The sequence below is a fragment of the Trichechus manatus genome, unplaced genomic scaffold (genome assembly GCF_000243295.1).
Source record: "Trichechus manatus latirostris isolate Lorelei unplaced genomic scaffold, TriManLat1.0 scaffold00026, whole genome shotgun sequence".
In the NCBI taxonomy this organism is placed as follows: domain Eukaryota; kingdom Metazoa; phylum Chordata; class Mammalia; order Sirenia; family Trichechidae; genus Trichechus; species Trichechus manatus.
Window position 1 is genome coordinate 10,167,901 of NW_004443962.1, and position 27,970 is coordinate 10,195,870.

Below are 27,970 nucleotides of genomic sequence, written 5' to 3' on the forward strand. Positions count from 1 at the left end.
TGCTCTGATCTTTACTATTTTCCTTCTTCCAGTGGTTGTGGGCTTTTTTTGCTGTTCTCTTTCTATTTGTTTGATTTCTGTAGTTAATGTTTTGATTTTGTCCCTTTCTTCTTTTTTGATATGTGCATCTGTTGCTATAAATTGTCTTCTGAGGACTGCCTTTGCTGTGTCCCAAAGGACAAACTCCTACCTTTTATAGCACAGTTACTTAGGTACCCTAGGGAGATAATTCTCAAACTTCGTCTAGACCTCCAATTCATTGATTCTTCCATTTTCTGTCCATCTGCACCCCTTTATCCAGCTTAGAGTATGTCATGGTTTATTGTTTTAATGTCTCCCATGAAAACACAGTATTCTGTTGTCCCTCCCTTTATTTTATTCTTCTGGCAAAACCCTTACTCTGGATGAACCTAAACTTCTGCCCTCTTTGCAGCTGCACCTGTATGACTGAACTTTGTTGAAAAAAGTCCTGAACAAATTGATTACACTATAAAATCAAAAGGGCCAGCCTCTTGAAAAATCACTCCACATAGGCCTGAGATCCTTTAGATCCTCTTTTTCTCTGGCAAGCCTACTTTCTAACTTTCTCCAACAACAATTCCTCAAACTCTGTACATTCTCTCTTCATCTCTTTCTAACTTCCAACTGATGACTTTGCAAGTCAGACCAATTCTGTGTCTAATCTGTCCAGTTTTTTTCCTTCTTCGTTATCAGGCTCTAGTTCAAATCATCATCATTTCTTCTCAGCAGTTTTCCCTATATCGTATGTTGTATACTTCCAGTCTCTTCTCTATTCAGCATCAAAAAAATGACACTCTGTTACTGAAAATTCTTCAGTGGATTTCACTGCACTTAGAATAAAATCTGAATTCCTAACAATGGCCTGCAAAAGTCCTTGGTCTGAGTTCTGCTGATGTGCCAGTGGCAATACTTGCCCCTTACTCACCTCCTCTTGTCTGCTTTTCACATATAGTTGACTTCTTAATCTTCAAGTTTTAAAGTATGTTATTTCCTGAGACCTTACTAGACCACCTATCTAAAATGGTCATTGTGACTCTCCCCTGTCTCCTAAGCTTAAAAAAAAAACCCACAAAACCAAACCAGTTGCCATCAAGTCAATTCCAACTCATGGCAACCCCATGTGTGCAGAGTAGAACTGTGCTCCATAGAGTTTTCAAGGCTATGATGTTTTTTCCAAGCCACCTCTGGGTGTTTTTGAACCGCCAGCCTTTTGGTCAGTAGTCAAGTCATCTGTAATTACTTGTTTATTATCTGTTTCTTCCAATAGATCTTCAGTAACTGAGGGCAGGAACTATGTCTGTTTCATTCACCACCATGTGCCCAGCAGCAGGTATGCTACCAGCCACATAATGGGCACTTAATACATATTTGTTGAGTGAATGAGTAAGGGAACCCAAATCCAAAGGCAAGAGAAGGTAGAGCATGGCATGGTCCAGGAACTCACGGAAGTTGTGTGAGGAGTGGTGAGAAAGAGAGATCCTGAAGAACACCTTATGCCGAGTTAAGGAGTCCAGACTTTGAGACAGTCGGAAGCCTTTGAAGGGCTTTAAATGAGGGAGTGACATGATCAGATTCGGTTTTAGGAAGATCACTCTGACTGTAAGGTGAGGATAGATTGGAGGGAGAAAGACCAAATGACAGGATACTTAACCCCTCTGAGTCTCAGTTTCCTCCTCTGTAAAATGCATGGTCTTGAAAATTAAAGGCAATATATAGATCATCTAGTGTTGTCTCTGGCAGGAATCAGGCATTCATGAGCGATAACCCTTTTTATTATTAATAGAAAGTGCTGGCCTTGGTGACTGGTTGATGTTGAAACTGAGAAAAAAGAAATGGGACGTATTGCTGAGGTTTCCCAACCTGAGAAACTAGACATGAGTTAGGAAACTGAAGGAGAGGAAGTGGTTGAGAGCAATGCTGAGTTTTAACATGAATGCGTGGAGTTTAGGTATGGGAGGATGATGCTAAAGGAGGTGTCACACATGCAGCTGGGGAAGAGGAGGACATGTGGCTTCAAAGAATGTGGCAGGACTCACAGATATTAGCAGTAGGTTGTGGCCCTAGGATTATTTAAACTGGTGATTCTTTTGTTTTTTAAATTGAATTTAATTATTTTTTCTAGTATTCACATATCATAAAGTTCACGTTTTAAAGTATACACTTCATTGGTTCTTCATATATTCACAAGGTTGTGCAACTGTCACCACTACCGAATTCCAGAACATTATCATCATCTCCAACCCATTAGTAGTCACTCCCCATTCTTTCCTCCCCATACCCATTGCTGTCGAGTCAATTCTAACTCACAGCGAGCCTGTAAGACAGAGTAGAACTGCCCCATAGGGTTTCCAGGGAGCTGCTGGTGGATTTGAACTGTCAGCCTCTTGGTTAGCAGCCAAGCTCTTAACCATTGCACCACCAGAACTCCACTATGAGTTCCTCCCCGTAGCTCCTGGTAATCACTAATCTACTCTCTGTCTCTGTAGATTTACCTGTTCTGGACATTTCGTAGAAATGAAATTATACAACGTGACTTTTTGTGATTGTTTTCTTTCACTTAGCAGTATTTTAAAGGTTCAACCATGTAGCATGTATCACTACTTCATTTCTTTTTGTGGCTAAATTACATCCATTGCATGGATATACCACGTTTTGTTTATCCTTTCATCAGTTCATAGCCTTTTGGGTTGTTTCCACTTTTTGGCTGTTATGAATAATGCTGCTGTGAACATTTGTGTGTGTGTTTCTGTGTGAACATATGTTTGCAGTTCTGTTAGGGATATACCTAGGAGTGGAATTGCTGGGTCATATAGTAACTCTGTGTTTAACTTTTTTGAGGATACCAGTGATTCTTAATCTTGAAGGCCTAAGGGAAAAAATCTTGGAAAGTTTGAATCTGCTACCCGGAAAAAAATGCAACATGCACACACATTTTTGCAGGTAGCTTCAGATTTTTGTATTGAAGGATTCTCTGAATCCTGTCCATGGAATTTTTGACCCTATCTTAAACTGTCACCTTCCCCAGAAACACCACTTCGGGGTGACTCTGAACAAAGTAAGTCAAATGGGCAAGATCTTTCTGTAAGAGAGGCTTTGCTTTAAATTAGACTAACCTAAACAAAGGGTAAGAAAATTGCATACAGTAAATGCAAGTGAAAGGGTCAGTACATTTGATACAGTGAATATACTGGAAATCAAAGAAAAGTTTATTTTTAAGCAAACTTAATACCACTCCATTATAAAAAAATATTTGAATGCACATTATAAGTAGAGGATTCTTCATACAGTGAGGTAATAGATAATCCTTGACCTAAATTAGCTTATAAATATAGTTTGGGAGGAAAGACAGATAAAGAGTTGTAGTTTAAGAGATATTACAAGGTAGGGTGCAATTAGCTGGGATATAAATATTATACATTACACATTCAGTGTTGTTGAGGGCTGAGAAGAGAAAGAATTAATACTAGTTGGATTGGTCTGTGCTTCATAGAGAAATTTTTTGAAGGTTTGTTAGAGTTTGACTATGAAAGTGAATGGAAGAGGCCATTTCTGGTGAGGGGATGAAAGCCGAAGGCATGTTGGGGTGGAGAGTCGCGGGGGAAGGTGAGACTGGTTTTGACTAGTGTGGAAGCCGTGACAGAGAACACAGGTGAAGAGAAGGAAGATTATGTCCTTTGAGACCAGAGAGCAGGGATAAAAACAAGTGTTGAAGTGGAGAAGAGGGAGATCATGGATTTCAGTGTTCTTAGAAATGTAGAGCATGGCACCAACGAGAGTGAGGAAGTGGAGAGAGGCTCTGGGGATTTGAGAGTGAAGACATTTTGGAACGTTGCTGTAGTAAGGAGGGTGGTTATGAGTCAATTAGTCAAATAAAGTGGAGCAGGAAAGATCAGGTTGAAATGAGTATGAAATTGAACTGATCTCTTTGTTTTGAGACTGTTTCTGGTTATGCTCAATAGCTCATTATGAAGAGCAGAGAAACCAAAGGATTAGCTGTATTGTCTTTTTCAGGGCAAATGCAGCTTTCATTTATTACATTGCACTAGGCATTTTATAAAGAAATAATTGAGTCATAGTTTTGTAATATAGTTTATATACCATATAATGAATTTTGTAGTATCATCGTTGTCTTAGCAAAGAGTATTATTTTTTGGAAAGTTTTATTGTGGTGAAAATATGCATAACAAAACATAAGCCATCGGAGCAATTTCTTCATATACAGTTCAGTAACATTGATTATGTTCTTCAAGCTGTACAACCATTCTAACTACCCTTTTCCAAATCATTTCACCACCGTTAACATAAAGTCAGTATCCCCTGTGATGGTAAGATTGTGTGTCAACTTGAGGCCATGATTCTCAGTGTTTATATGTGATCACTCGTATGATTGAATATGCTGTGAGTAGCCAATCAGATGAAAGGGAGTTTCCTTGGGGGTGTGGCCTGCACCTGAATATAAGCAGGCATTCTGGTTTTTTGCTCACTCTGGATCCTACAGCTGCCTCCTATTGTCTCACCTCTGGTTCTTGGGACTTGAGCTGGCTGTCAGCTTATCCAGTGAACTTGAGATTCGTTGATCTTCACAGCTTGTGAGCAGGAGCCCTGCTCTCTGAGCTGCCGATCTTGGGCTTGCCAGCTTCTGTGGCTGTGTGACTTGGGAGAGGCTTCTACCCTGATCCACGGATGTCTTAGGCTCGGTTCTCTAGAGAAGCAAAACCAGTGAAGCGTATAAATATATGTATAGAGAGAGATTTATATCAAGGAAATAGCTCACATGATTGTAGAGGCTAGAACATCCCAAGTCTGTGGATCAGGGTAGAGGCCTCTCCCAAGTCACGCAGCCACAGATGGTGGTGAGCTCAAGATCAGCAAGTTGGAGAGCAGGACTCCTGCTCACAGGCTGTGAAGGTTGACAGATTCCAAGATTGGCAGGCAAGACCACAAGGTTTCTCCTGATTCACATAGATGCAGGAGCTGGCGAACCCAAGATTGGCAGATCAGAGAGCAGGGCTCCACTCACAGGCTGTGAAGATCAACGAATCCCAAGTTTGGCAGATAAGCTGACAGCTCAAGTCCCAAGAACTGGAGATGAGACAACAAGAGGCAGCCGCAGGATCCAGAGAGAGCAAAAGGCCAGAAAGTTTGCTTATATTCAGATGCAGGCCACACCCCCAAGGAAACTCTCTTCCATCTAATTGGCTACTCACAGTATATTCAATCATGGGAGTGATCACATTTAAACACAGAATCATGGCCCAGCCAACTTGACACACCGTCTTAACCATCACAGCGGACTTGGGACGTTCTAGCCTCTAAAATCGCGTGAGCTCTTTCCTTGATATAATTCTCTCTGTATATGTATTTATACACTTTACTGGTTTTGCTTCTCTAGAGAACCCAGCCTAAGACACCCCCTAATCAAAAACTCCCCAAGTTCCCCTTCCTCTTACCCTTAGTAACTACTAATAATCTTTGGTTTCTATATATTATTTTATGTAAGTGAGATCATATAGTGTTTGTCCTTTTGTGACTGACGTATTTCATGCAACATGATGTTTTCAAGGCTCATGCACGTTGTGGCATGCATCAGGACTTCATTTCTCTTTATAGCTGAGTAGTATTCCATTGTGTGTATATACCACATTTTGTTTATCCGTTCACCTGTTGATGGACATTTCAGTTGCTTCCACCGTTTGCCTGTTGTGAAAAGTGCTACAGTGAAAATTGGTGTACAGATTTCTGTTTGCATTGCTGTCTTCATTTCTGGGTGTATACCTAGGATTGGGATTGCTGGATCATATTGTAGTTCTATGTTCAACTTTTTGAGGACTCGCCAAACTGTTTTCCACAGTGGCCGTACATTTTACATTCCCACCAGCAACGGATGAGAATTCCAGTATCTCCACAACCTTGCCAGCACATGTTATTTTCCTTTTTTCTAATTATTGCCCCTCTAATAAGGGTGAAGTGGTATCTCATTGTTAGTTTTGTGAAAGATTAGTTTTAATAACGTTTTGTACATTTCTAAAAATGAGGTGTGAATTCTTACTTAAATCAGTTATTCAGAAAACATTTTTGTAGTATCAATTTGTGCCAAGCACTGAAGTTTAGTATTTGCTATACCATTCTTTGTAGTATTAATTGCACTTAAAATATAGGTTTATTTTTCCTTGATGTAGGTTTAGGGCTGGTATTACCTTTTGTTATGTATGGGCCAGATTTTTTTGGTTCATAAAGGGATTAAACCGGGGAAGAGAAGACAGATTTTCTAGGTTAGCTGGGCAAGGCTTATCAGTGTAAAGGGATGGGAAGAAGCTAAAGGCTTACAGAGCTTGGTAGCCTTCCAACATGTAACCATCTCCTGTGCCAAGCCTGAACTTGCTTCAGTGTTCAGTACCACAGTAAGCATAGGTAGTGACCAGGTTATGCCATGTTGTAGATTGAATTGTGTCCCCCAAAAATGTGTATCAGCTTGGCTAGGCCATAATTCCCAGTATTATGTGATTGTCCACCATTTTGTTATCTGATGTGATTTTCCTATGTGTTGTAAATCCTATCTCTATGATGTTAATGAAGCAGGATTAGAGGCAGTTATGTTGTATCTTGAGTCAGTCTCTTTTGAGATATAAAAGAGAAGTGAGCAGAGAGACCGGGGAATCTCATACCACCAAGAAAGTAGTTCCAGGAGCAAAGTGCATCATTTGGACCTGGGGTCCCTGCACTGAGAAGCTCCTAGACCAGGGGAAGATTGATGACAAGGACCTTGCTCCAGAGCCGACAGAGAGAAAAGCCTTCCCCTTGAGCTGGTGCCCTGAATTTGGACTTGTAGCCTACTAGACTGTGAGAGAATAAATTCTGTTTGTTAAAGCCATCCACTTGTATTTCTGTTACAGCAGCACTAGGTAACTAAGACATGCCATAACAACCTCAGTACTTCAGTTTATGGTTTCTTCCGTGACACTGCCTTCTAATCCTTGAAATCCAAAGGGTGTGCGACTACTCATCATTTTACTTAAGCATTATATTACCTTTCAGGAAATTTTCTTAGTTTGTATTGGCATTTTTAAATAGTGACTTTAAAAGGAAAAATTATCTTCAGTTCAAGTTTTAGCATTTGGTCATTGGTACTAATAGAGTCATTTTGTTAAATAGTACTTATATAATTCCATCAGCATTTTTCTGACATAGTCCAAATGTTCATTATTTTTTACCCTAATATCTACCATTCCTAGTATTTGCCATTCCAGAAGTTTTAAGATTTCTTGTATGTATATATACAATAGTTGTCACGTTGATGAAACCATTATATATGTATATGGGCACAGAGGTGGTTCAGTGGTAGAATTCTTGCTTTTCATGCAGGAGACCTGGGCTCAAATCTTGGCCAGCACACTGCAGGCACAGCCACCACCTACCTGTCTGTCATTGGAGGCTTGCATGTTGCTATGATGCTGAACAGGATTCAGTAGAGCTTCTAGACTAAGACAGACTAGGAAGAATGGCTTGATGATCTACATCTGAAAATCAGCCAGTGAAAACACTGTGGATCACAACAGCCTGAGCCCATTGTGCATGCTGTTGCCATGAGCTGCGGGCTGAGTCCAAGGGAACTAACAACAGCATATACATATGTGTGTGGGTGTGTGTATGTATATATACCTGTATGTATGTGTGTGTACATATAGGTATGTATTTACCTATACACGCACACATATATATGCGAAAATAAATTAGCTTATCATGCCAGGACCCAGTTTTTATTTATACTGGATCTCTATGGTGAGACACTCTATTTTAACTTTTGACTTATTCAAATATTACCTTCTAAAAGGCTTTTTGTGTGTGTGTTGTCATGATTTTATTATTCCATCTCAGTCTGCCATGCAGTGCATTAAGCCCCGCTTTAAGGGCATTTAGTGAACAGTTGGAAAGTGTGTTGCCAGGGTGCCAAGAAATCCTTATCGGAAAGGAGCCTGGAAATCTCAGTGTCACAGCAGAGGGATAACAATAAAATTACTTTCCATTTACGTGGCAACATTCTGTTTACAAAACACTTTCGAATACATCGTTTCATTTTACCCTCATAACAGTCTTTCTTGTGGTACAAGGTGTGAATACAGTGTGGGGTGCAGTTACTTTGGTAAAGTAAAAGGAGTTAGAGGAAGGGAACCTTGAAGAGTTGCTGAGGCAGCTGTGCCCTTTGTGGAAAGAGCATGGGACTTAGAGTCTGCAGTTTACTAGTTGTGTGATCACGAGCAAGTCACTATGTTCTAAGAGTTGTATAGTTTTAGCACTCACATCTGGGTCTTTGTTCCATTTTCAGTTAATTTTTGTAAATGGTGTGAGGTAAAATCGACTTTATTCTTCTGCATGTGGCTATCCAATAGTCCCCATTTGTCGAAGAGACCATTTTTTCTCTATTGAAGGGTCCTGGCACCCTTGTCAAAAATCAATCAATATAGATGTATGTATAGTTTATTTCTGGACTCTCAATCCCATCCCATTGATCTGTATGTTTATTCTTATTCTACAATGTTTTGATTACTGTAGGTTTGTAGTAAGTTTTGAAATCAGGAAGTGTGAGTGCTCCAACTTTGTTCCTGTTTTTCAAGATTGTTTTGACTATTTAGGGTCCCTTGAAATTTCATATGATTTTAGGATTGGATTTTCCATTTTTGCAAAATAGGTCATTAGATTTTTGATAGGGATTGTATTCAATCTGTAGATTGCTTTGGGAAGTATTGCCATCTTGACAATATTAAGTCTTTTAATCCATGAGCACAGGATGTCTTTCCATTAGGCTTTCTTTGATTTCTTTCAGTAGTGTTTTAGCCTTCTAAAAGATTTTTAATAAGTGTAATTTTTCCGTTAAAATTGTATCTGACATGAGAGACACTAATTAACTTTAATTTCAGAATCTTTGTTATGTTCATCAATAAACCAAAAAACCAAACCTATTGCAATCAAGTCGATTCCGATTCATAGCAACCCTATAAGGACAAGCATAGAACTGTCCCATAGGATTTCCAAGGCTGTAATCTTAATGGAAGCAGACTGCCATGGAGTGGCTGGTGGGCGCAAACCACCGACCTTTCAGTTAGCAGCCGAGCTCTTAACCACTGTGCCAACAAAAAACCAAAAACCCGTGGCTGTCGAGTCGATTCTGACTCAGGGCTCCTTATATTAATCAGTACTAGGAGAGTATTCTGGAAACTTGGTAAGTTTTCCTGTCCTCAGCTTGAATTCTAAACCTCAGATACAAATTCAGGCCAGGTATTAATTGACTGAAACATACTGCCAGCAGCAGAGAATTAGGTTTCAAAGTACCGTGTATTTTGCATTGATTAAAAAAAAAAAATTACTGAGACACAAGGCAATTTGCTTTTTGATGGTGTTTTGATATCTCCAAAGAATTAGTTGTAACTAAGGCTGTAATAAATTGACTGACTAACGTTTTACATTTGGGGGAGAAAAGCCTACTGGGCAACACCTAGATCACAAATCTGTTTTTCCAGCAGTTTCTAAGTCATCTGGTTAGAAATTGCTGCTTACCACAAGTTTAGACTAAATATACTTATCTTTTAAAGACTGTCAAAGTTGCTTCAGAATTTTTATAGCTCTTTGCAGATATTCCTGGCATGGAATGACTGGGTGTATCCCTAGGCTATTTGATTAATGCAGTGTAGCATGGCACTCTTCTTTAAAGGACATTGTAATACTTAAATTTGTTAATTTAATGGCCCAGTTCATTGTTGATTAAACTATCAGAAACCAAATGAGTTTTAGCTCACAACCAGCTGATTGTTTTATGTCACTGATGGGTCTGAAATTCTGTAAATATGCTAATTTCCCTTTATGGTGTACATCCCATTGCTCTGTTCTGCGTACATTTTATAGTACTTTCCATTCATTTAGCAAATGTTTGAGCATTTAGTATATGTCAATCACTGGGCCAGGTGCTTTCTCAGCAAATTTTAGCTTTTAGGGTCTTCTATTAAATAATCTCTGGGATGTCTGTGATTTTTAGATCAGATAATTAAACAAGTTTTTTTTTTAATTTAATATTACATTAGAGAAAAATATTTATATACTTCTTTAAAGCTGTTCCATCAAAACAATACTTATTTGTTACTAATACTTATGTGCTTATTTGTAGAAGAGGACCAGACATGTTTTACCCAAAGATGAGAATCGTTTTGAGAACGTTCAAAGTCATTTGATCTATTGGCTCTGATTTAAGATAAGCAGAGTAAATAAATCCCCACCCCAGAGGGACTGGTGCTTCATTTTCTCTCTGCCCTTTAAAATTCTAGAAACAAGATGTTCAAAGCTTGAATATTTTACAGCCTTAGGATTGAAAGAATGCTCTGGTGGGTCAGACAAGCCTTGATTCAGCCAGCCTAAGCCATAAAGCACTTTATGGAGAGAATATCATCGTCCTTGAAAATAGCAGCCTCGTAAGATGAGGTGTTATGTATCAGTTATGAACTAATAGCAGAGTCTTAACTATAAGGGTTTATTTTCTGTGTGAAAGATTTCAGGAAGTAGAAGTTCACTGGTGGTGTTTTAGTGGCTCAAGGATGAACATCTTTGCATTCGTTTGGCTGAGGTCTCCAGTTCCCTGGGCTTTTCTCCTATGCATCCAAGATGGCTAACTATTATGCTCTCACCATTATGTCTGCTTTCCAGGAAGCATGTAGGATATGAGGATAGGGGCAGAAAAGCCAACTCAACAACTTGTAGATACATCTGTGGCCACTTCTGTTTGCAAAGGAGACTGGAAAATTTAATTTTTCATCTATACCCATTGCCCGAAGTTCTGTCAGTAAGGAAGAAGAGAATGAGTATTGGATAGGTAGGCAGCTAGCAGTCTCTACTGCAGATATAACTGCCCCCTATACACCCCAAAACATTCTTCCTTCCCCAACAACACATAGGAATTTGTTATCTTTGAGTCAGTCTAAAGCTTTTCTGAACCTACTTACGTTTTCAGGTTATACTAACTCTTCTGTGAGTTTTCAGTCCTAGTTTAAGTCCCACAGTTTTAATTCCCTGGAAACAGAATTGTGCAGTAGCAGGAGCACTGGACTTGGGCTCAGAGGACTTGATATCTAGTTCATCACTGGTGTGTTGACCTCTAACAGCTGAGTCTCCATTTCTTCCTTTGCATAATGGGAATAAAATACTTCTCCGCACAGTTCCCAAATTTCTGGTAGTATCAGATGAGCACTTTTATTTTAATGTATAAACAGTAAAGCATTATACAGGTAAATATATGGTATTGTGATGATGATTTTTAAACCAAAATCTTCCCACCAAGGACTAGCTGTTGCTCCTGACTTCTTTTTTTTTTTCCTTATGGCAACTCACCAAATCTGGAGACCCCAAGTCTTTACAGCTGCATCTGCCTCCCACCCCGTATCTCTTTGGTTGTAATGGTCTTTGGTGTTATTCTCCTGGTATTTGTCTATCTCTACCATCTCTGCCTCCCTCACTGCCACCCCTGTTGTTCAGGGCTGCATTAACACTTTTTGCTTGGCTACCACAGTAGCTTTCTTGTCAATTCGAGTCCCTACCCACCCATCCTACATCTCTATGCATTTCCATACAGCCCTCATATTTATTTTAATGGATATACCGTACCATGGAATTGCTACATCGTAATTTAGTAAATATTTTTCTGCTTTTGGGCATTAGGCTGTTTATATTTTTGGTGTTATATTGTTAGGTGCTGTCTAGTCGGTTCCGACTCATAGCTACCCTGTGTACAACAGAACAAAACACTGCCCGGTCCTGCACCATCCTCACAGTCGTTGTTATACTTTGAGCCCATTGTTGCAGCCACTGTATCAGTCCATCTCGTTGAGGGTCTTCCTCTTCTTCGCTGACCCTCTACTCTACCAAGCATGATGTCCTTCTCCAGGGACTGGTCCTTCCTGAAAACATTTATAGTAGCGGACGTTTTGTTTATATGTATATACATATGTTTAACATGTGTATGTATATAACTTATGATTAATTATTTTATTAGAGCATATTCCTATAACAGGAGTTACTGGGATAATAGGTGGTTCTTTGAGACTTCTGCTTAATTTTCCTAGTTATTTCCCAAAAGGAGGGTTCTAATTTATTTGCCACCAACAAGAAAGTATATCATGAATACAGTGTAACCTTTCATAGCTTAAAAAAACCTTTAAAAATATATTAAAAATGCAGCTTGTTCATTTTCATACGTGTGAATCCATGAAGTCCAAGTCTGAGAAGATATGGTGTCTTGCAATCTAGGTAACCTTGTACTTAGGTTTGTAACCTGGTGCATTAGTTTCCTAGGACTATTGTAACAAATTACCACAAACGTGGTGGCTTAAACAAAAGAAATTTATTCTCTCACAGTCTGGAGGCCAGAAGTCTGAAATCAAGGTGTTGGCAGGAGTAGTTCCTTCTGGAGGCTTGAGGGAGAATCCATTCCCTGCCTCTCCCAGGCGTTTGATCTTCTAGTGGCTTTCGACAATCCTTGGCGTTCTTTAGCTTACAGGTGCATCATTCCAGTCTCTGCCTCTGTCTTCACATGGTCTTTTTCCTCTTGTGTCTCTGTGCTTTTTCCTTTTCTGGAGCCCTGGTAGCACAGTGGTTAAGTGTTTAGCTGCTAACCAAAAGATTGGCAATTCGAATCTACCAGCTGCTCTTTGAAAACCCTATGGGGCAGTTCTGCCCTGTCCTGTGGGATCACTGTGAGTCGGAATCAACTAAACGGCAATGGGTTTTTGATTTTTGTCTCTTACAGGGACACTTGTGATTGGATTTAGGGCCCACATCTTGAGATCCTTACCTTAATTACATCTACAAAGACCCTTATTCCAAACAAGGTCACATTTTGAGGCTCCAGGTAGACATATCTTTTATGGGACACAATTCAATTCACTATACTCTACCCTCTGAACTCGAAAATCACGTCCGTCCACTTGAAAAATACATTCACTCCGTCCCAACATCTTCAAAAGTCTCAAGCCATTACCCGTTACCATCGAGTCATTTATGACTCATAGTGACCCTATAATGACCCTGTAGGAGCCCTGGTGGCACAGTGGTTAAGAGCTATGGCTGCTAACCAAAAGTAGGCAGTTCGAATCCACCAGCCGTTCCTTGGAAACCCTGCAGGGCAATTCTGCTCTGTCCTATAGGGTCGGTATGAGTCGGAATCAACTCAATGGCAACAGATTTTGGTTTTCTCTCTTCCTCACTCCATGTATTGTCTAATTCTTCCACCTGCCCTTTCCCTCTGAGCTTAGAAACTGATCTGCTCCTCACTTGGGAGCAGTGGCTCTGTCTGAAGGTAACAGATTGTTCTCGCATGCCAGCAGCAGAGACGTTAGAACCTATCTGCCTTCACCTCGGGCTTTGGAAAGGATTCCAAGGTTTTGCACTTCCTGTCTGAGAAAGGAGGCCAAATTGATTTTTTAAGGTTTCATTTTCTTTAAAAACAAGCCTTACATTTAGACCAGCACAAATTACTCAGATTCCTCAGTGAATTCCTCTCTCATCCCTCTTCATTTTACCAGAAAATTTAGAAGACAGTTGGGTGGTGGAAAAGTCTGGATTATTTATGACCTTTTCTTAATTTTTCAGTGATTACAGATTAGGTAACTGAAATGGAGGTTTAGTTGATTATTCTTGAGGTTCATAAACATATGTTGTGGGAGTCAGAATATGAAGCATTTTTTACCCCCATCCCCCGCCCCCTGGGAAAAGAACCTTCTATCTTAAGATATCTTGAAAGCAAAACTTACTTCCTTTTTTATTTAAGGAATACTAGTCTTTACTATCCCACCCAAGATTAATATTTCATGGTTCTGTGAAATTTATTTAAGTACTTACTCATTAAGTCAGTGTTGATTTGTATGTATCCCTTATCCTGTTTGTAGATCCATTTGAAACCAAGGATTAACATTGATTGTCATCTTAACACATCTTTTATCTTTTTAAATCTTGAAGTAAAGATAACTTCCCCCTCCCAGACAGACTGCTGTATTAATTCTCTCATGTGCCTCTTTTTGGCTTAAACATGTGATGTACCAAGTAGAATTGTTGCTGACTCCAGCAACTTGAGTTCTTCTGGAGTAGTTCCCATCAGCATTTCTTACCTATTTAGGAATTCGTATTTTCAAATTTTTGCATCTTTTAAAATTTACAGAAGTAATTGGAAAACTTTTTTACTAAAGCTTCATTTTTGACATTGAAATTGTATTTACCAACATTTAAAGTTTAATATAAGAAAAATTATTTAAGAATTCTAGCCCCTTAAGGCCAAATGTTTATATAAACAGTAAAAATGAAGTGTAAATGCAATGTAATGTCACAGAAAAATTGACTATAATAGAAACAATATTAGCTTATTTCCCTTCAGATTGTACGAAATAATTTTATAGTTTTCCATCCGTTGCTCTTATTTATTTCTCTCTCTAGGTGAACATGTTAAACCTTTCACACCAGAGAAAGCAAAAGAAATCATAATGTCTTTACAACAACCTGCAATCTTCTGTAACATGGTTTTTGATTGGCCAGCACGGCACTGGAATGCTAAACACCTTTCTGAGGTCCTTCATGGAAAGCAGATACGATTCAGAATGGGAATGAAAAACACAAATACAGGTAGGACTGTACGTAATAATAATAATAATAATGTCTCTTCAGTAGCTTTTCTACGTTCTCCGCAGTGGTTTCCTCATCTCTAGAGAATCCTTTATTTCTAATCTTCTTTTCGACTGTTCACTCTACAGAGATGAAAATTTTATTGGAAGTTTCACAAGGACAGTTTAGCCTAAGGATTGGTTGGTTTGTTTTTAAGACTAAACAGTCTATAGTGTATTATATGTATTTGTTCATGTATCTGTTCGTGTGTTATATATATACATTGCTAGACATTGTGCAAATGGTTAAGTACTTGACTACTAGCCAAAAGGTTGGTGGTTTGAACTTGCCCAGAGGTGCCTTGGAAGACAGGCCTGGCAATCTGCTTCTAAAAAGTCACAGCCTCAAAAACCCTATGGAGCAGTTCTACTGTGCACATGTGAGGTTGCCTGCTATGAGTTGGAATCAACTCGACAGCAACTAACAACAACGTTGAATATGGTAGATATTTAATATATGGTAGATATTTAATATTTGTTCTGAGGGTCCTCTGGGTGGGTTCAAACTGCCAGTCTTTCTACTAGCAGTCAAATGCTTAACCATTTGCCCAACCCAAGGACTCCTAGATATTTGTTAATATGCTATTATTTATGTTCCCATATGATAGAAAAAAAGAAAAATACTAATCTAATAGTCCCTTCTACTCGAGTAGAATGTGTCCTTTTATTTGTGGCTTAAGGTGCTATTTATGGTGCTTAGTTTTGGTTGTAATTTTATCCCTCTGCTTTGTCAGCTGCCTGACCTGTATTTGCATTGCACAAAACATGAAACATATGCAGAGCTGCTTTTTTCATTCTCTTAGGTAATTTGATTTTGCCTTTTCCCTCTTCTTCCCTAAAAACTTGTAACATTTCATTTCTTTGCCATATAATGAGATAAAACGATTACTGTCAATTCTAAAATTTAGTTAATATAAAGGAAAAAACAAAACAAAACAGTGCTGTTTTTAATCAAAAGGACTCCATAACCTAGAGGTTGTCTAACTTCAGAATATGTGTTTAACTTGTGTTTAAATATGAGTAAGTTTAGTAGTCTAGAAATTTAGTGTTTTTTAAGCATTGTGGTGAAGTTGCTCTATGATATCTGTTAATGATTCAGGAGGAACTAGAAAATTACCCAGCTTCCCTTCTAGCTTCTCCAAGCTTCTTTCTCTCATGTTGATCTGTAGCATATCTCATAGAATTAACTCAGGTTTTGGTGTCTAGAACCCTCTTGTACTCCCACGACAGGTATAAAACCAGTTGCTATTGAGTTGATTCTGACTCACGGCGACCCTTTGTGTTTCAAAGTAGACTTGCCCTCCATAGGGTTTTCATGGCTGTGACCTTTTGGAAGCAGATTGCCAGGACTTTCTTCCAAGATTCCTCTGGGTGGACGTGAACTTACAGCTTTTTAGTTAGTAGCCCAGAGCTTAACGGTTTGCACCACCCAGGGACTCCTCATGATAGGTGTAGCAGGATTAATATACTGAAACTCTTCAGCGTCTCATGCTAATCACAGACTGAAATGTTTACTGTATTTTAACATTAAATGCTAGATCAGCAGTAACAAAAATCACCTCATGCTTTTTCCTTTTTTTATTTTAGTCAAATAAACCCACCACTCACTGCAGTGTCTGTTAGACACTAACTTGGAGAGAAACAGGAATTGTAATTTTTTTCATATCCTAATTAGACTTCAAATCCAATACGCCTACTAATAGCTAACATTTATTGAGAGAAATTGTGTCAGGCACTGTTCTGAGTGCTTTACATGTATTTACTCTCTTAAAACCAAAAAACCTGTTGCCGTTGACCCTATAGGACAGAGTAGAACTGTCCCATAGGATTTCCAGGGAGCAGCTGGTGGATTCGAACTGCCAGCCTTTTTGGTTAGCAGCCGAGCTCTTAACACTGCACCACCAGAGTTCAATTTACTCTTAGTCTTCTTAAAACCTTTTTGTTGTTGTTAGGTGCTGTCAAGTTGGTTTCGACTCATGAGGATCCTATATGACAGAGTAGAACTACCCCACAGGGTTTTCTAGGCTATGATCTTTACTGGAGCAGATCACCAGATCTTTCTCCCACTAAGCCACTGAGTGGATTCAAACTGCCAGCCTTTCGGTTAGCAGAGTGCTTAACCATCGAACCACCAGGGCTCCTTTCAAAACCTTCTTACGACAGCACTATTAATGATTCCATTTTATAGATGAGGCATAGTAATTTGACATTTTCAAGTTAATACTTAAAGGAAAAGGAAACAAAGAGAAATCTCTGCAGCTGTGAGACTGCTCTAAGTTTTTTAGTACGGATGATAATTTGTTCCTTTTTTATTGAGGTGAAATTTATGTAACATAAAATGTACCATCATAGCCATCTTAAAGTGTGCAATTCAGTGGTTTTTAGTATATTCACAATGTTGTGTAACCATCACCACTGTCTAGTTCCAGAGCATTCTCAACACCCCAAAAAGAAGTCTCATACCTCTTAAGTACTCACTCTTCATTCCCCCCTCCTCCCTGCTCCTGGCAACCTCTGATCTGCTTTTTCTCACTATGGATTTGCCTGTTCTGGACATCTCATATAAATGGCATTTTACAGTATGTAGCCTTTTACATCTGGCTTCTTAGCATAATGTTTTCAAGGTTCATCCACATCGTAGCGTCTATCACCACATCCTTTTTATGACTGAGTCATATTCCACTGTATGGATATACCGCATTTTGTTTATCCTTTCATCAGCTGATGGTCATTTGGGTTGTTTCCACTGTTTAGCTTTTGTGAATAATGCTGCTATGAACATTCGTGTACAAGTTTTTGTGTTGTTATTGGATGGAAACCCCAGGTTCTTGCTCAGTATGACTCGTATTGGCTGAGAAATGAGAGACCAAAGTGGGAGAACAGGAAAGGCACCTTTATTTCGTTGTACAAGGAAAGGAGTCAGTCGGAGCTGCTGCTGCCAAGACTGCTTACCAAGGGCCGGCAGGCAAGTTACTTTTAAAGGGTTTACAAGTAGAGAGTTCATACAAGTTACACCAGCAACATTTTTAATCACGCTGCGCAGGTGCAATGGGGTTTACATATAACCTCCAAGCAAAAGCAGGATTCAGTTGCAAAGCTGGGGTCGGGGGAGGAAGCCCAGCAAAGGAAACAGTTTTTAATACAACACTGTGAGGCCTCTGTCTCACTCCTTCCATTTCTTTTTAGACATCAGTCATTCAAGACCAGTGTCCATTTTGAACTGTAGCCTGGCTCGGAATTGTTCGGCTTATTTTCGGGGAGGGGAAATACTGGACCTAGGCTTTTCTTTGTGGCTACTGACCTCTTGTTGATTTATAACTATTTACTAAATATTAAAAGAAAAAAGAGTGGCTTTTATGCCCTGTTTATGTGAATGTTTCCCTAAAAGATTTTTATTGTCTTAGCTATTGTCTTTATACCTCAAGGCCCAGTTGTCTTTATATGTCTTTATGAGTCTTTGTGAGTCCAGCTCCAGCTGGATCACATTCTTCATGCTCAAGGACACGGAATAATGGCTCCAAAATTATCTCCTAAATCATTTTTTTCTTTTGATCGGTGACTGGAAATAACACATTAATGATTAATAGCTGGACTTAGTGGAGCCCTTAGATGGAGGCCATGGCAGGCTCTTTAAACTCATGGTACTGGTTTTCTGCAGGATACCATCTGGTTCTTCACCAGGATCTTAAGTAAGAGGGTGTTCTCATCAATCACTTTGCCAAAGTGAGCAGACTCAGTGTACATCAGCATTGTAGCCCGAGGCCTTCTTTTGGTTTCTACGTGTGTAAGACAATAGAAGATAAGTTTCATTATGCCTAATACTATCAGGTTGCAGACTAAGAATATTACTATTCCTTGCAATAGTGATCTAGCCCTTTTACTTATTCCTGATGGTAACCAGCCAAATAAATCTTGTGTTTGTAAGGGTGTTATAGTGTATAACCTAGTAGCTTGTCTAATTCTATGTATATCTTGTTGTGTTATTTATCCAAATGCAACAAGAGGTAACTAGGAGGTAGAATAGAAACACTAACAATAATTTTAGGCCAGTTGTCTGAAATAACTAGTGAAACCATGACCCGGAGTTCTTTGAACCAAGGAAAGAAATCTCATGAGGTGTTTGTCTGTTCATAAGCAGCATCAGTAACGGTTTTACATGTGCCTCAGTAGCAGCTACGTTCTGCAGAACCTCAGACTGAGTGTTAATATAAACACAGCAACGTTATCTATTAAGGCACAGACTGTTCCTCGAGAGAATAGGAAATCTAATGCTGTTCTATTTTGTAAAATCATGGCTCGAACTTAAAACACTTACCTGGTTATGATAGTTACGACTTTGGTAAGTTTACCAACAAGAACTTCTAATTCAAGAGTTACAATATGTAAACCCACAAGTTAGATAATTTAGGAGAAAGGAAAATGGTTTCTTATAGCTAGAAAGTAGGACCTTAAAACATCAGCAGTATTCCCAAATAAAGCCCATAGTTTCCTTTCGTTTACTCAGTCTTATGTAGTTAGTTTCTGTTCCACATGATTCTGGATAAGCCGCGGTCTACGACCCTGTCAGCTTCTGCGTAAGAGTTCTGGAAATTTTCTTCAGTCTAGTCACAGTCTTTTTCCCAAGTCCAGTAATCTTATTGCTGAGATATTTTGGTCAAACGTTTTCAGTAAATCAGCAAAGTAAAAACTTATCTGCAGAGGACAAAACTTAATATGGCCATGATTAATTTATAAAACTAATACTCTTACAAAGACCTCATAGAAATTAATTGTAGGCATAATGTAAAGACCAAATAAAATCAGTTAAAAAAGACTTTAGCCAAAATATTTCTAAATATAACAACCGTATTTTTAAAGAGCTTAAGATATAATACATAATAATCTTGACACATAATACCATATCATCAGGATACGCCAGGAATATACCAAGATTATCAAGTCTAGAAATACCTGAATAGTAATAAAAAAACTTCACAGGTAAATGAGATGAATTCCCCAAACCATTGGCTTTGATACAGTTGTGACCAAGTTAGCAATTAGGAAATTATAATAAAATTATGATATAATATTATGCATTTTCTGTCTAATATTAGGCAAAAACACAAGAGGAAATACTAACATATAAATTTTAACCCAAAGAGAATCAGGCATTTCTCTTGATTTTGGCAACACGTTCCGTGTAATTTATTAAATAAAACTTTTTTTAGCACTTTTCCTTTATAAAAATTTTTTGTGGCTTTCCATGAAGTTTCAGAGTTGTCAGGAGTTTATTGTAGGTCACTGAGAAACACTACTTAAGTTATTTAACCAAAGATCTTAAAGGTAAAAACCTGAGGTGTTTTTTTGTTTGTTTGTTTGTTTGTTTTTTCCTAAAGCCATGTGGCTTGGTTTTCAACTCAGGAATCTTATTCTAATGAGGGACCCAACCTTTGTCTTCGAGGCAGATTACGCAAAGAATAAATTAATCCTTCACCTCCAAAATCAAAGAAAATTTTGTTATTTTAACAGCAAGAAACCCAATTCTTTGTTTTATATATTATTTAACATTAAAGCTCCTAAAAATCTCATAAATTAAACCATTAAACTTTAGTCAGGCAGATAAAACTTTTGACCATGTCAAATAAATTTATTTTTAATAAACCTCTTAAACTTTGTTGTATATCTCTTATAGTGCATCCCTTTACATGGCAAAAATGAACACACTCATAGCAGACCCAAATATACATATATATGTATACTTTCTTTTGTGGCATAAAAAGCAGAAGTATATAAGCTGATATTATGACAAATATCTATTAATTCAATTTAACATCAGTAAGTTACCTAAAAGGTCTTAGAAATTATTTTAAGCCTGTATACCATAAAACATAACTGTTGTTGAAAGAAAGTCTGTTTAAACATTCTGAGTTTTCATTCAGCTTTCACTATTTCCCATATTTTCCCAATCTAATTTTAGCCCTTAAAAATTTTATCAGTGGCTTTGGAAATCACAAAATCTCTGCTTAACTGACCAATTGATATGAATGTAACCTAAAGTGTCTGACTAGGGTTGGAAACATTTTCCCAGGCCATTTCAGGTGTGTCTTATTGTGATTTCTATGTTTTGGCTTCTTAAAGTTCCCCTACAATAGAGAGCTTGTTTACAGTTCTTTTATGATTGAGCTCCACCAATTTTTGATAATTATAGTAATTTCCTGGAGCTATATGACCTCGGGAGACTGGGGACCTGGGAGGCCTGATGCTGCCCCACCGTCCTATTTTTGACTCATTATAGAAGACAAGATTAGGCCATTCCAGTTCATTTTCATTTACGAATGTTTAAATTGAGCTAGGCATTTTGAAAGGCTATCTACCCAGTAAATACCAAAGCTCTTTAGCAACTGTGCAAATGAATCCATCAATTCTTGGCTAGGACGACTGGGGGCTAAGGGGGCGATCCCAGTTCATTTACATATGTTTAAATTGATCTAGGCATTCTGAAAGGCAAAACATAACTAATTTCTTTCCCTTTGACTATTCTCTTGGAAAGCAGTTTTGCTTTCTCTTTATCACAACCTTTTATCTACCCAGTAAATACCAAAGCCCTTTAGCAATTTTTTTTCTAGGCTTGTCCTATGCCTCCTTTTTCATACTCTGGAACTGTTAGTTTTACTTTAAGACAAAATTATCCTTTTTCTTTAAATAAAACACATTTCATATAATATCTAGCCTAAGTTACTTAGAAAGGCTTTGCTTTTACAATTGATTTAAACAAAGTTTTTCAATATAGCTACTAAAAATCTAAATCATAAGACAGGCACAAGACACAGTTTTCCTGGATGAGGAGAGAACTGAGGTTCTAAGACAGCCTTACAAAAAAAAAAAACAGCAATTCTCAGCCATAGCCTCCAACCTGATGAAAGACAGAGTTTAGATACACCGCTCTCGACCACAAGCAAGTTCTCAGAACAAAAGGAGACAGAAAGACCGCATAAACTCATTGAACAATACCACACAAAACAAGGATACTGGGATCCTAATTTCTTAAAGTGTATATAGCAATTTTTGGTAAGATCGAATCAATTCAATGGAAAAAACAGGTTCTAGATAAAACTTATTAACTTACCAGAGCCTCAAATGGACAAAACCTGAGCATCAAGCAAAAGTTCCCCAAAGAGAAAAGACAACACAAATGAAAACTCATTTTCCCAAAGTGGTCACTGAAATTCCAAATTACTTCTAGTATGCTCAGTTTATAGCATTTTTGAATATCAACCCCAAGCCAGTGTCTCGGTAGCAGGGGGGAAATCCAGGCTCATTTATCAAAGATGTTAAGCTCTAAGGTTCACACTTCTGCTTTTCTTCTTTTTGAACTTAATTTATTCTGCTGGCTAGAGACCTAGTCTCTTATTTTAGACCTTAACTATACTAGTTCTTCTGATTGGGAAGTAAAGTAGCTACTGATGATTTTAATTTTAACATTGAGTGATTCTTTATTGAGAAACTGTATCGTAAAACAACTCAGGAGATGCCACCTCCTCCTGCAAATTTGGCAAAACAGAGCACTATTTTCCAGGTTTTCTCTGAGTCAGAAAAAGAACCCTAATGAGGAATGCCACGGGGTTTGGACAGTGTTTTGCTTAGACCAGTGTGTGCCTTCGTTGCGCGAGAGTTTGCTTGCGGGTGACAGGCAGCCTAGTCCTCTAGCCTATCTCTCTACCACCTTATCCTGTCATGGGAATCTTTAATGTTCGTGATGAGTGCCGGCAACCACCCTATGGCTTTTACTGGTTGACTTGTGCCTGAATTTTTGCAGCTTATAGTGACTCATGTACCTGAATCTGGACCTAAACTGCAGTTCACCAAGAGTTACTAGATATCACTCTTAAACGATCAAGCAAAAATCTAAGAAAGAGTCTCCTTAATCAAACAACTGGTTTTTCAAATAAATGTGCTGAACAAAACTTAAGAAAACATGAGAAAAAGAACAAAAAGAAAAACCAAAGGCTCGTTTACCGAGAGCACTTGCTCCATTGGTGTTGAAGGGATATGGAGTGTGAATGCTTGGGTCCAGAAGATAGGACCTCTCTTTCTGCTGGCTGCTGCTCCGCAGTCCAGGTCTCCTCGAGGTCGACTGGATTTGTAGTTTTGGAATCCCTGGAACAACTGTGCCATTAACTCTTGTAGGGTGAAAATACCACAAAGTTTAGTAAAGCAAAAAGAAAGGTTTTATTCGGCATATATTTAGAGAGACAAAAGTAGGAAAGGAACAAGCATGCTGCCATAGCCATGTCTGTCTGAGTCTCTGTTCTCAGTTCTTAAGGATGCATCTTAGCGGGCCACATTCCAGGATCGCTTGAACTTCCCCCATTCTCTGGATACTCACATAACCTAATCCGGTGCACCAGCTTGACAGGTACCTGAGCCTTTTATACCCTTAGTGGTCAATTCCTCCCACTTCTTGGGACTCTTCTAAGGCCTTACTTAGGAATTACTCTGTTATTTACCAAATAACATCAGATTCCTAATGCCTTCAATGGACGTTTTCTCCCACTTCTTGGGACTCTTCTAAGGCCTTACCTAGGTACTTACCAGACAACCCAAGCACGTTTCATGTCTCCCGCAGAGCCAGCAGAGCCATCGTTTGGGTCCCAGGGGGGATCAGATTTCATAGCTGCTCCAGGGTCTCCAGGAAAAATCTCCTGGTGGCACCAGATACCAGGGCCAGTCTGTTTTCTGATCTACCTCAGGAACCGAGCAGATGGCTCCTGGCTGGCTCACCAGAAACGTTACCGTGTAGAAACCCCAGGTTCTTGCTTGGCATGATTTGTATTGGTCAATAAACTAGAGACCGAAGTGGGAGAACAAGAAATGCACCTTTATTTCGTTGTGCAAAGAAAGGAGTCAGTCGGAGCTGCTGCTGCCAAGACTGCTCACCAAGGGCAGGCAGGCAAGTTACTCTTAAAGAGGTTTGCAAGTAGGGAGTTTGTACAGGTTACATCAGCAACATTCCTAATCATACTACGCAGGTGCAATGGGGTTTGCATATAACCTCCAAGCAAAAGCAGGATTCAGATGCAAAGCTGGGGCAAAGCTGGGGCGGGGGGAGGAAGCCCAGCAAAGGAAACAGGGTTTTTAATACAACACCGTGGGACCTCTGTCTCAGTGTAAATGTATGTTTTCAATTCTCTTGGGTATATCCCTAGGAGGAGAGTTGCCGGGTCATATAGCAACTTTATGTTTAACCTTTCAAGGAGCTGCCAAACTGTTTCCCAAAGCAGCTGCACTGTTTTGTGTTCCTGCCAGCAGTACATGAGGGTTTCAGTTTCTCCACATCCTCCCTAACACTTTTTATTTTCCATTTTTTAACTTATAGCCATCCTTGTGGGTGTGACCACTACCCATCAGTTTGTTGTACTATAGTGACTTGCATGTTGCTGTGATGCTGGAAGCTATGCCACTGATATTTCAGATACCTGCAGGGTCACTCATGGGGACAGGTTTCAGAGGAGCTTCCAAGACTAAGACAGACTAGGAGGAAAAGCGTGGTGATCTACATCCAAAAATTAGCCAGTGAGAACCCTGTGGATCAGAACAGTTGGACAACTGAACTCAAACGTGCCAACGACTGTGAAGGTAGCACAGGAGCAGGCAACATTTCATTGTGTTATACACAGGGTCGCCACAATATGGAGCTGGCTGGAGGGCAGCTAACAACAACAGAGGGTGTGAAGTGGTATCTCATTGTAGTTTTGACTTACATTTCCCTAGTGACTGACAACATACTGCATTGGACAAATCTGCTGCAAAAAAAACCCTTTAAAGTGTTAAAAAGCAAAGATGTCACTTTGAGGGCTAAGGTGCACCTGACCCAAGCCATGGTATTTTCAGTTGCCTCATATGCATGCGAAAGCTGAACCATGAATAGGAAAGACTGAAGAAGAATTGATGCCTTTGAATTATGGTGTTGGCGAAGAATATTTAACATACTTGGACTGCCAGAAGAATGAACAAATCTGTCTTGGAAGAAGTACAGCCAGAATGCTCCTTAGAAGTGAGGATGGCGAGGCTTAGTCTCATGTACTTTGGAATGTTATCAGGAGGGACCAATTCCTAGAGAAGGACATCGTGCTTTGTAGAGTAGAGGGTCAGCAAACAAGAGGAAGACCCTCAACGGGATGGATCGACACAGCGGCTGCAACAATGGGCTCAAACATAGCAACGATTGTGAGGATGGCATAGGACCAGGCACTGCTTCGTTCTGTTGTACATAGGATCGCTATGAGTTGGAACTGACTTGATGGCACCTAAAGACAACAGTGACCAACGATGTTGAGCATCTTTTCATGTGCTTATTGACCATTTGAATGTCTGTTCAAATCCTTTGCCCTTTTTTAAACTGGATTGTGTTTTTGTTGTTGAGTTTTAAAATTCTTTATATATATTCTAGGTGCTAGACCCTTTATCAAAAAATATTGATTTGCAAATATTTTCTCCCATCCTGTGTGTTGTTTTGGTAATTTGTTGTTTTTAAAGTTATTTCTCTGACGATAAACAAAGTACACCCCTCCGCCACCCCGGGCAGTATAGGTTAGTGGTAAAAGAGAGCTGATTCTGGGGGTCAAATTTTGGCTTACTGTGAGACCTTGGGGGAATCACTTTCTGTATCTTAGAAATGTTTTCAAGATTAAATGCATTCATATGTAGAAAGCATTTAGAACAGTGCCACCTAGCACATAGTAAGTGCTTGGGAAATGTTATTAAAAAAATGGAAATAATTAAAAAATAAAAGTATGACTTCCTCATTATGGAGAAAATTGAAAATACGAAAAGATCCAAAGTAATTTAAAACCCCTGGTCCTGCTACCCAGAGATAACCAAGAGCTACATTTTGATGTGTGTCCATGCAAGCTGTTTTGTATTTTAAAAATAAAGTGCTTAATCTTCACAGCCTGCTTTTTTTACTTAACGTATTCTGAACGGCTCCTCTTATACATCAGTATCATAATGTATTAAAAAGTTTTTCTATAATGATTATTTAGATTACTTAGAAATTTTAAACTTAAAACTTTCTGACTTTATAAATAAGATTATAGTGAACATCTTTGAAAACAAACCTTGTCTAAGTTTCTGATTATTTCTCCAGGATAGATTCTTAGAAAGAGGATTACTGGATCAGAGGACATGAATGTTACCATCAGTGGCAACACTGGCCGTGAAACTGTGTATGCCAGAAACCTCTGAACCTTCTGATTGCCTCTCTTGAGTGGTGTCTTGTGACTTGGTGACTTACCTCCTAAATATCTAGCGTCCACCCACTTCTCTTCTTCTCCGAGGCCACCCTCTAATCAGTGTTACTGTGCTCTCTCGCCTCCGCAGTAGCCCTGGTCTCTCTGCCCCTTCCTTGCCCTACCCACACAGGCTATTCTTCATACTGAAAGCAAACATTAAAAAAAAAAAAAAAAAAAACCCTAATCTTTTTTTTTTTCTTTTTTTCCTGCTTAAAACCTTTAAATGGCTTCTAATTACCCTCAGGTCAAGGACCAGATTTTTATTGTAGGGTAGAGGGCTGTATATGCCTCATCAGCTTTATCTCTCTCCCCAGTCTCAGGCTAAACATGCATTTTTTCAGTTTCTGTATTTCCAGGGTCTTGCTTCTTCTTACCTCAGAGCCCTGGTGGTGCAGTGGTTAAGAGTTCAGCTGCTAACCAAAAGGTTGGCAGTTTGAATCCACTAGCCACTCCTTGGAAACACTATAGGGCAGTTCTACTCTGACCTACAGGGTCACTGTGAGTCGGAATGGATTCAATGGCAGTGGGTTGGGTTTGGTTCCCTGTATCTGGTCAGTCTTCTCTCTCTTCTCATTTTAACTTCCCCAGCTTCCCCTAGTTAATTCCTCTTCTTCACATCTCACCTCAGATGTCATTTTCTCACCGAAGCCTTTCCTGACCACCACAGCCAAACCCTTCACTTAAAATGGGTCTAAAATGGGTCTGTTGAGATTTTCCATTTCTTTTTGAGTCTATTTAGGTAGCGTTGCCATGAGCCAGAATCAACTCAGCAGCAGCTGGTTGGTTATGGACTTCTGGGAATTTGATAACCTACATTTCATCTAGGTTATCTAATTTTTTGACATACAATAGTTCATAGTATTCTCTTACAGTTCTTTTAATTGTGGTAGAATCAGTAGTAATGTCCTCACTTTTCATTTCTGTTTTTAGGTATTTGCATCTTCTCTTTTTTTCTTAGTCTAGTTAATGGTTTTCAATTTTATTGCTGTTTTTAAAGAACCGACTTCTGGTTTCACTCATTCTCTCTGTTATTTTTGTGTCCTCTATTTCATGTATCTTCTCTCTGATCTTTGTTATCTCTTTCCTCCTGGTAGCTGTGGGCTTAGTTAGCTCTTCTTTTTCTAGTTCCTCAAGTTGTAAAGTTAGCTTATTGATTTGAGATCTTTTTCCTTTTTTAATGTAGGCTATAAATTTCCCCCTGAGCACTGCTTTTACTACATCCATAAGTTTTGGTATGTTGTATTTTCATTTTCATTCATCTCTTGAGTATTTTCTGGTTTTACTTTTGATTTCTTCTTTGACCCATTGGTTAAGAATAAAAGGCTTTTGATGCCTATGGCCAAGTCCTTTGAAGAAAGGTGATTTCCATTTACACTTCTTTCAGAACATATGAGGATGCCTGTTTTGCTGATACTTAGCCAAAACAGAGTTATCTTTTAAAAATAAATTTTGCCGATAGGTGAAAAAGAGTATCTCATTACTTTTATTAAAAATTTTTCATTGCTGATGATGCTGAACATGCTTTCATATGTTTGTTAGTCATTTGTGCTTTTTTTGTTAATTGTTCATTCTTTACCTTTTTCCTTATTGGGATTTTAGATTTTTTTTTTTAATTTTAAAGAAATGTCTCATTAAAATACTGTATTTGTTATTAATATGTTTCCCAGTTTATTGTTTGCCATTTAATTTTGCTACAGTTTTATATTTTTATATACTCACATCAAAGTAAATGAGGATATTTTATTAACATTTTTTATTTTCACTGATTTTATCCTTAGAAATTCCTTTTCTCTCCTGAGATTCTCTCTGAGAAGAGATGAATATTTTCTTCTAATAGTTTTATGATTTCTTTTTTATATGTTACTCTTATTTCATATTTATTTTGATATATAGTATTCACCTGATTTTTCCTAAATAGTTAAATTGGAAATAACAATACTTTTTATTCTACTACCATTTACTGAGTAATCTCTTTTTTTCCCTACTGACTTT

General features: G+C 38.6%; 1 protein-coding gene across 3 annotated transcripts in view; it reads left to right on the top strand.

Annotated features, from left to right (window-relative positions):
• The window catches only part of HSPBAP1 (HSPB1 associated protein 1), a 69,904-nt gene that overhangs the window by 2,861 nt on the left and 39,073 nt on the right, over window positions 1-27,970 (top strand). For 2 of the 3 annotated variants that reach the window (XM_023728801.1, XM_023728803.1), the window contains exon 2: window positions 14,485-14,670. In XM_023728801.1, coding sequence (XP_023584569.1) covers window positions 14,485-14,670 — 186 coding nt within the window. Of the gene's footprint in view, window positions 1-1,288; window positions 1,352-14,484; window positions 14,671-27,970 lie in introns of all 3 variants that reach the window. The other variant, XM_004373626.2, reaches the window with a different exon arrangement.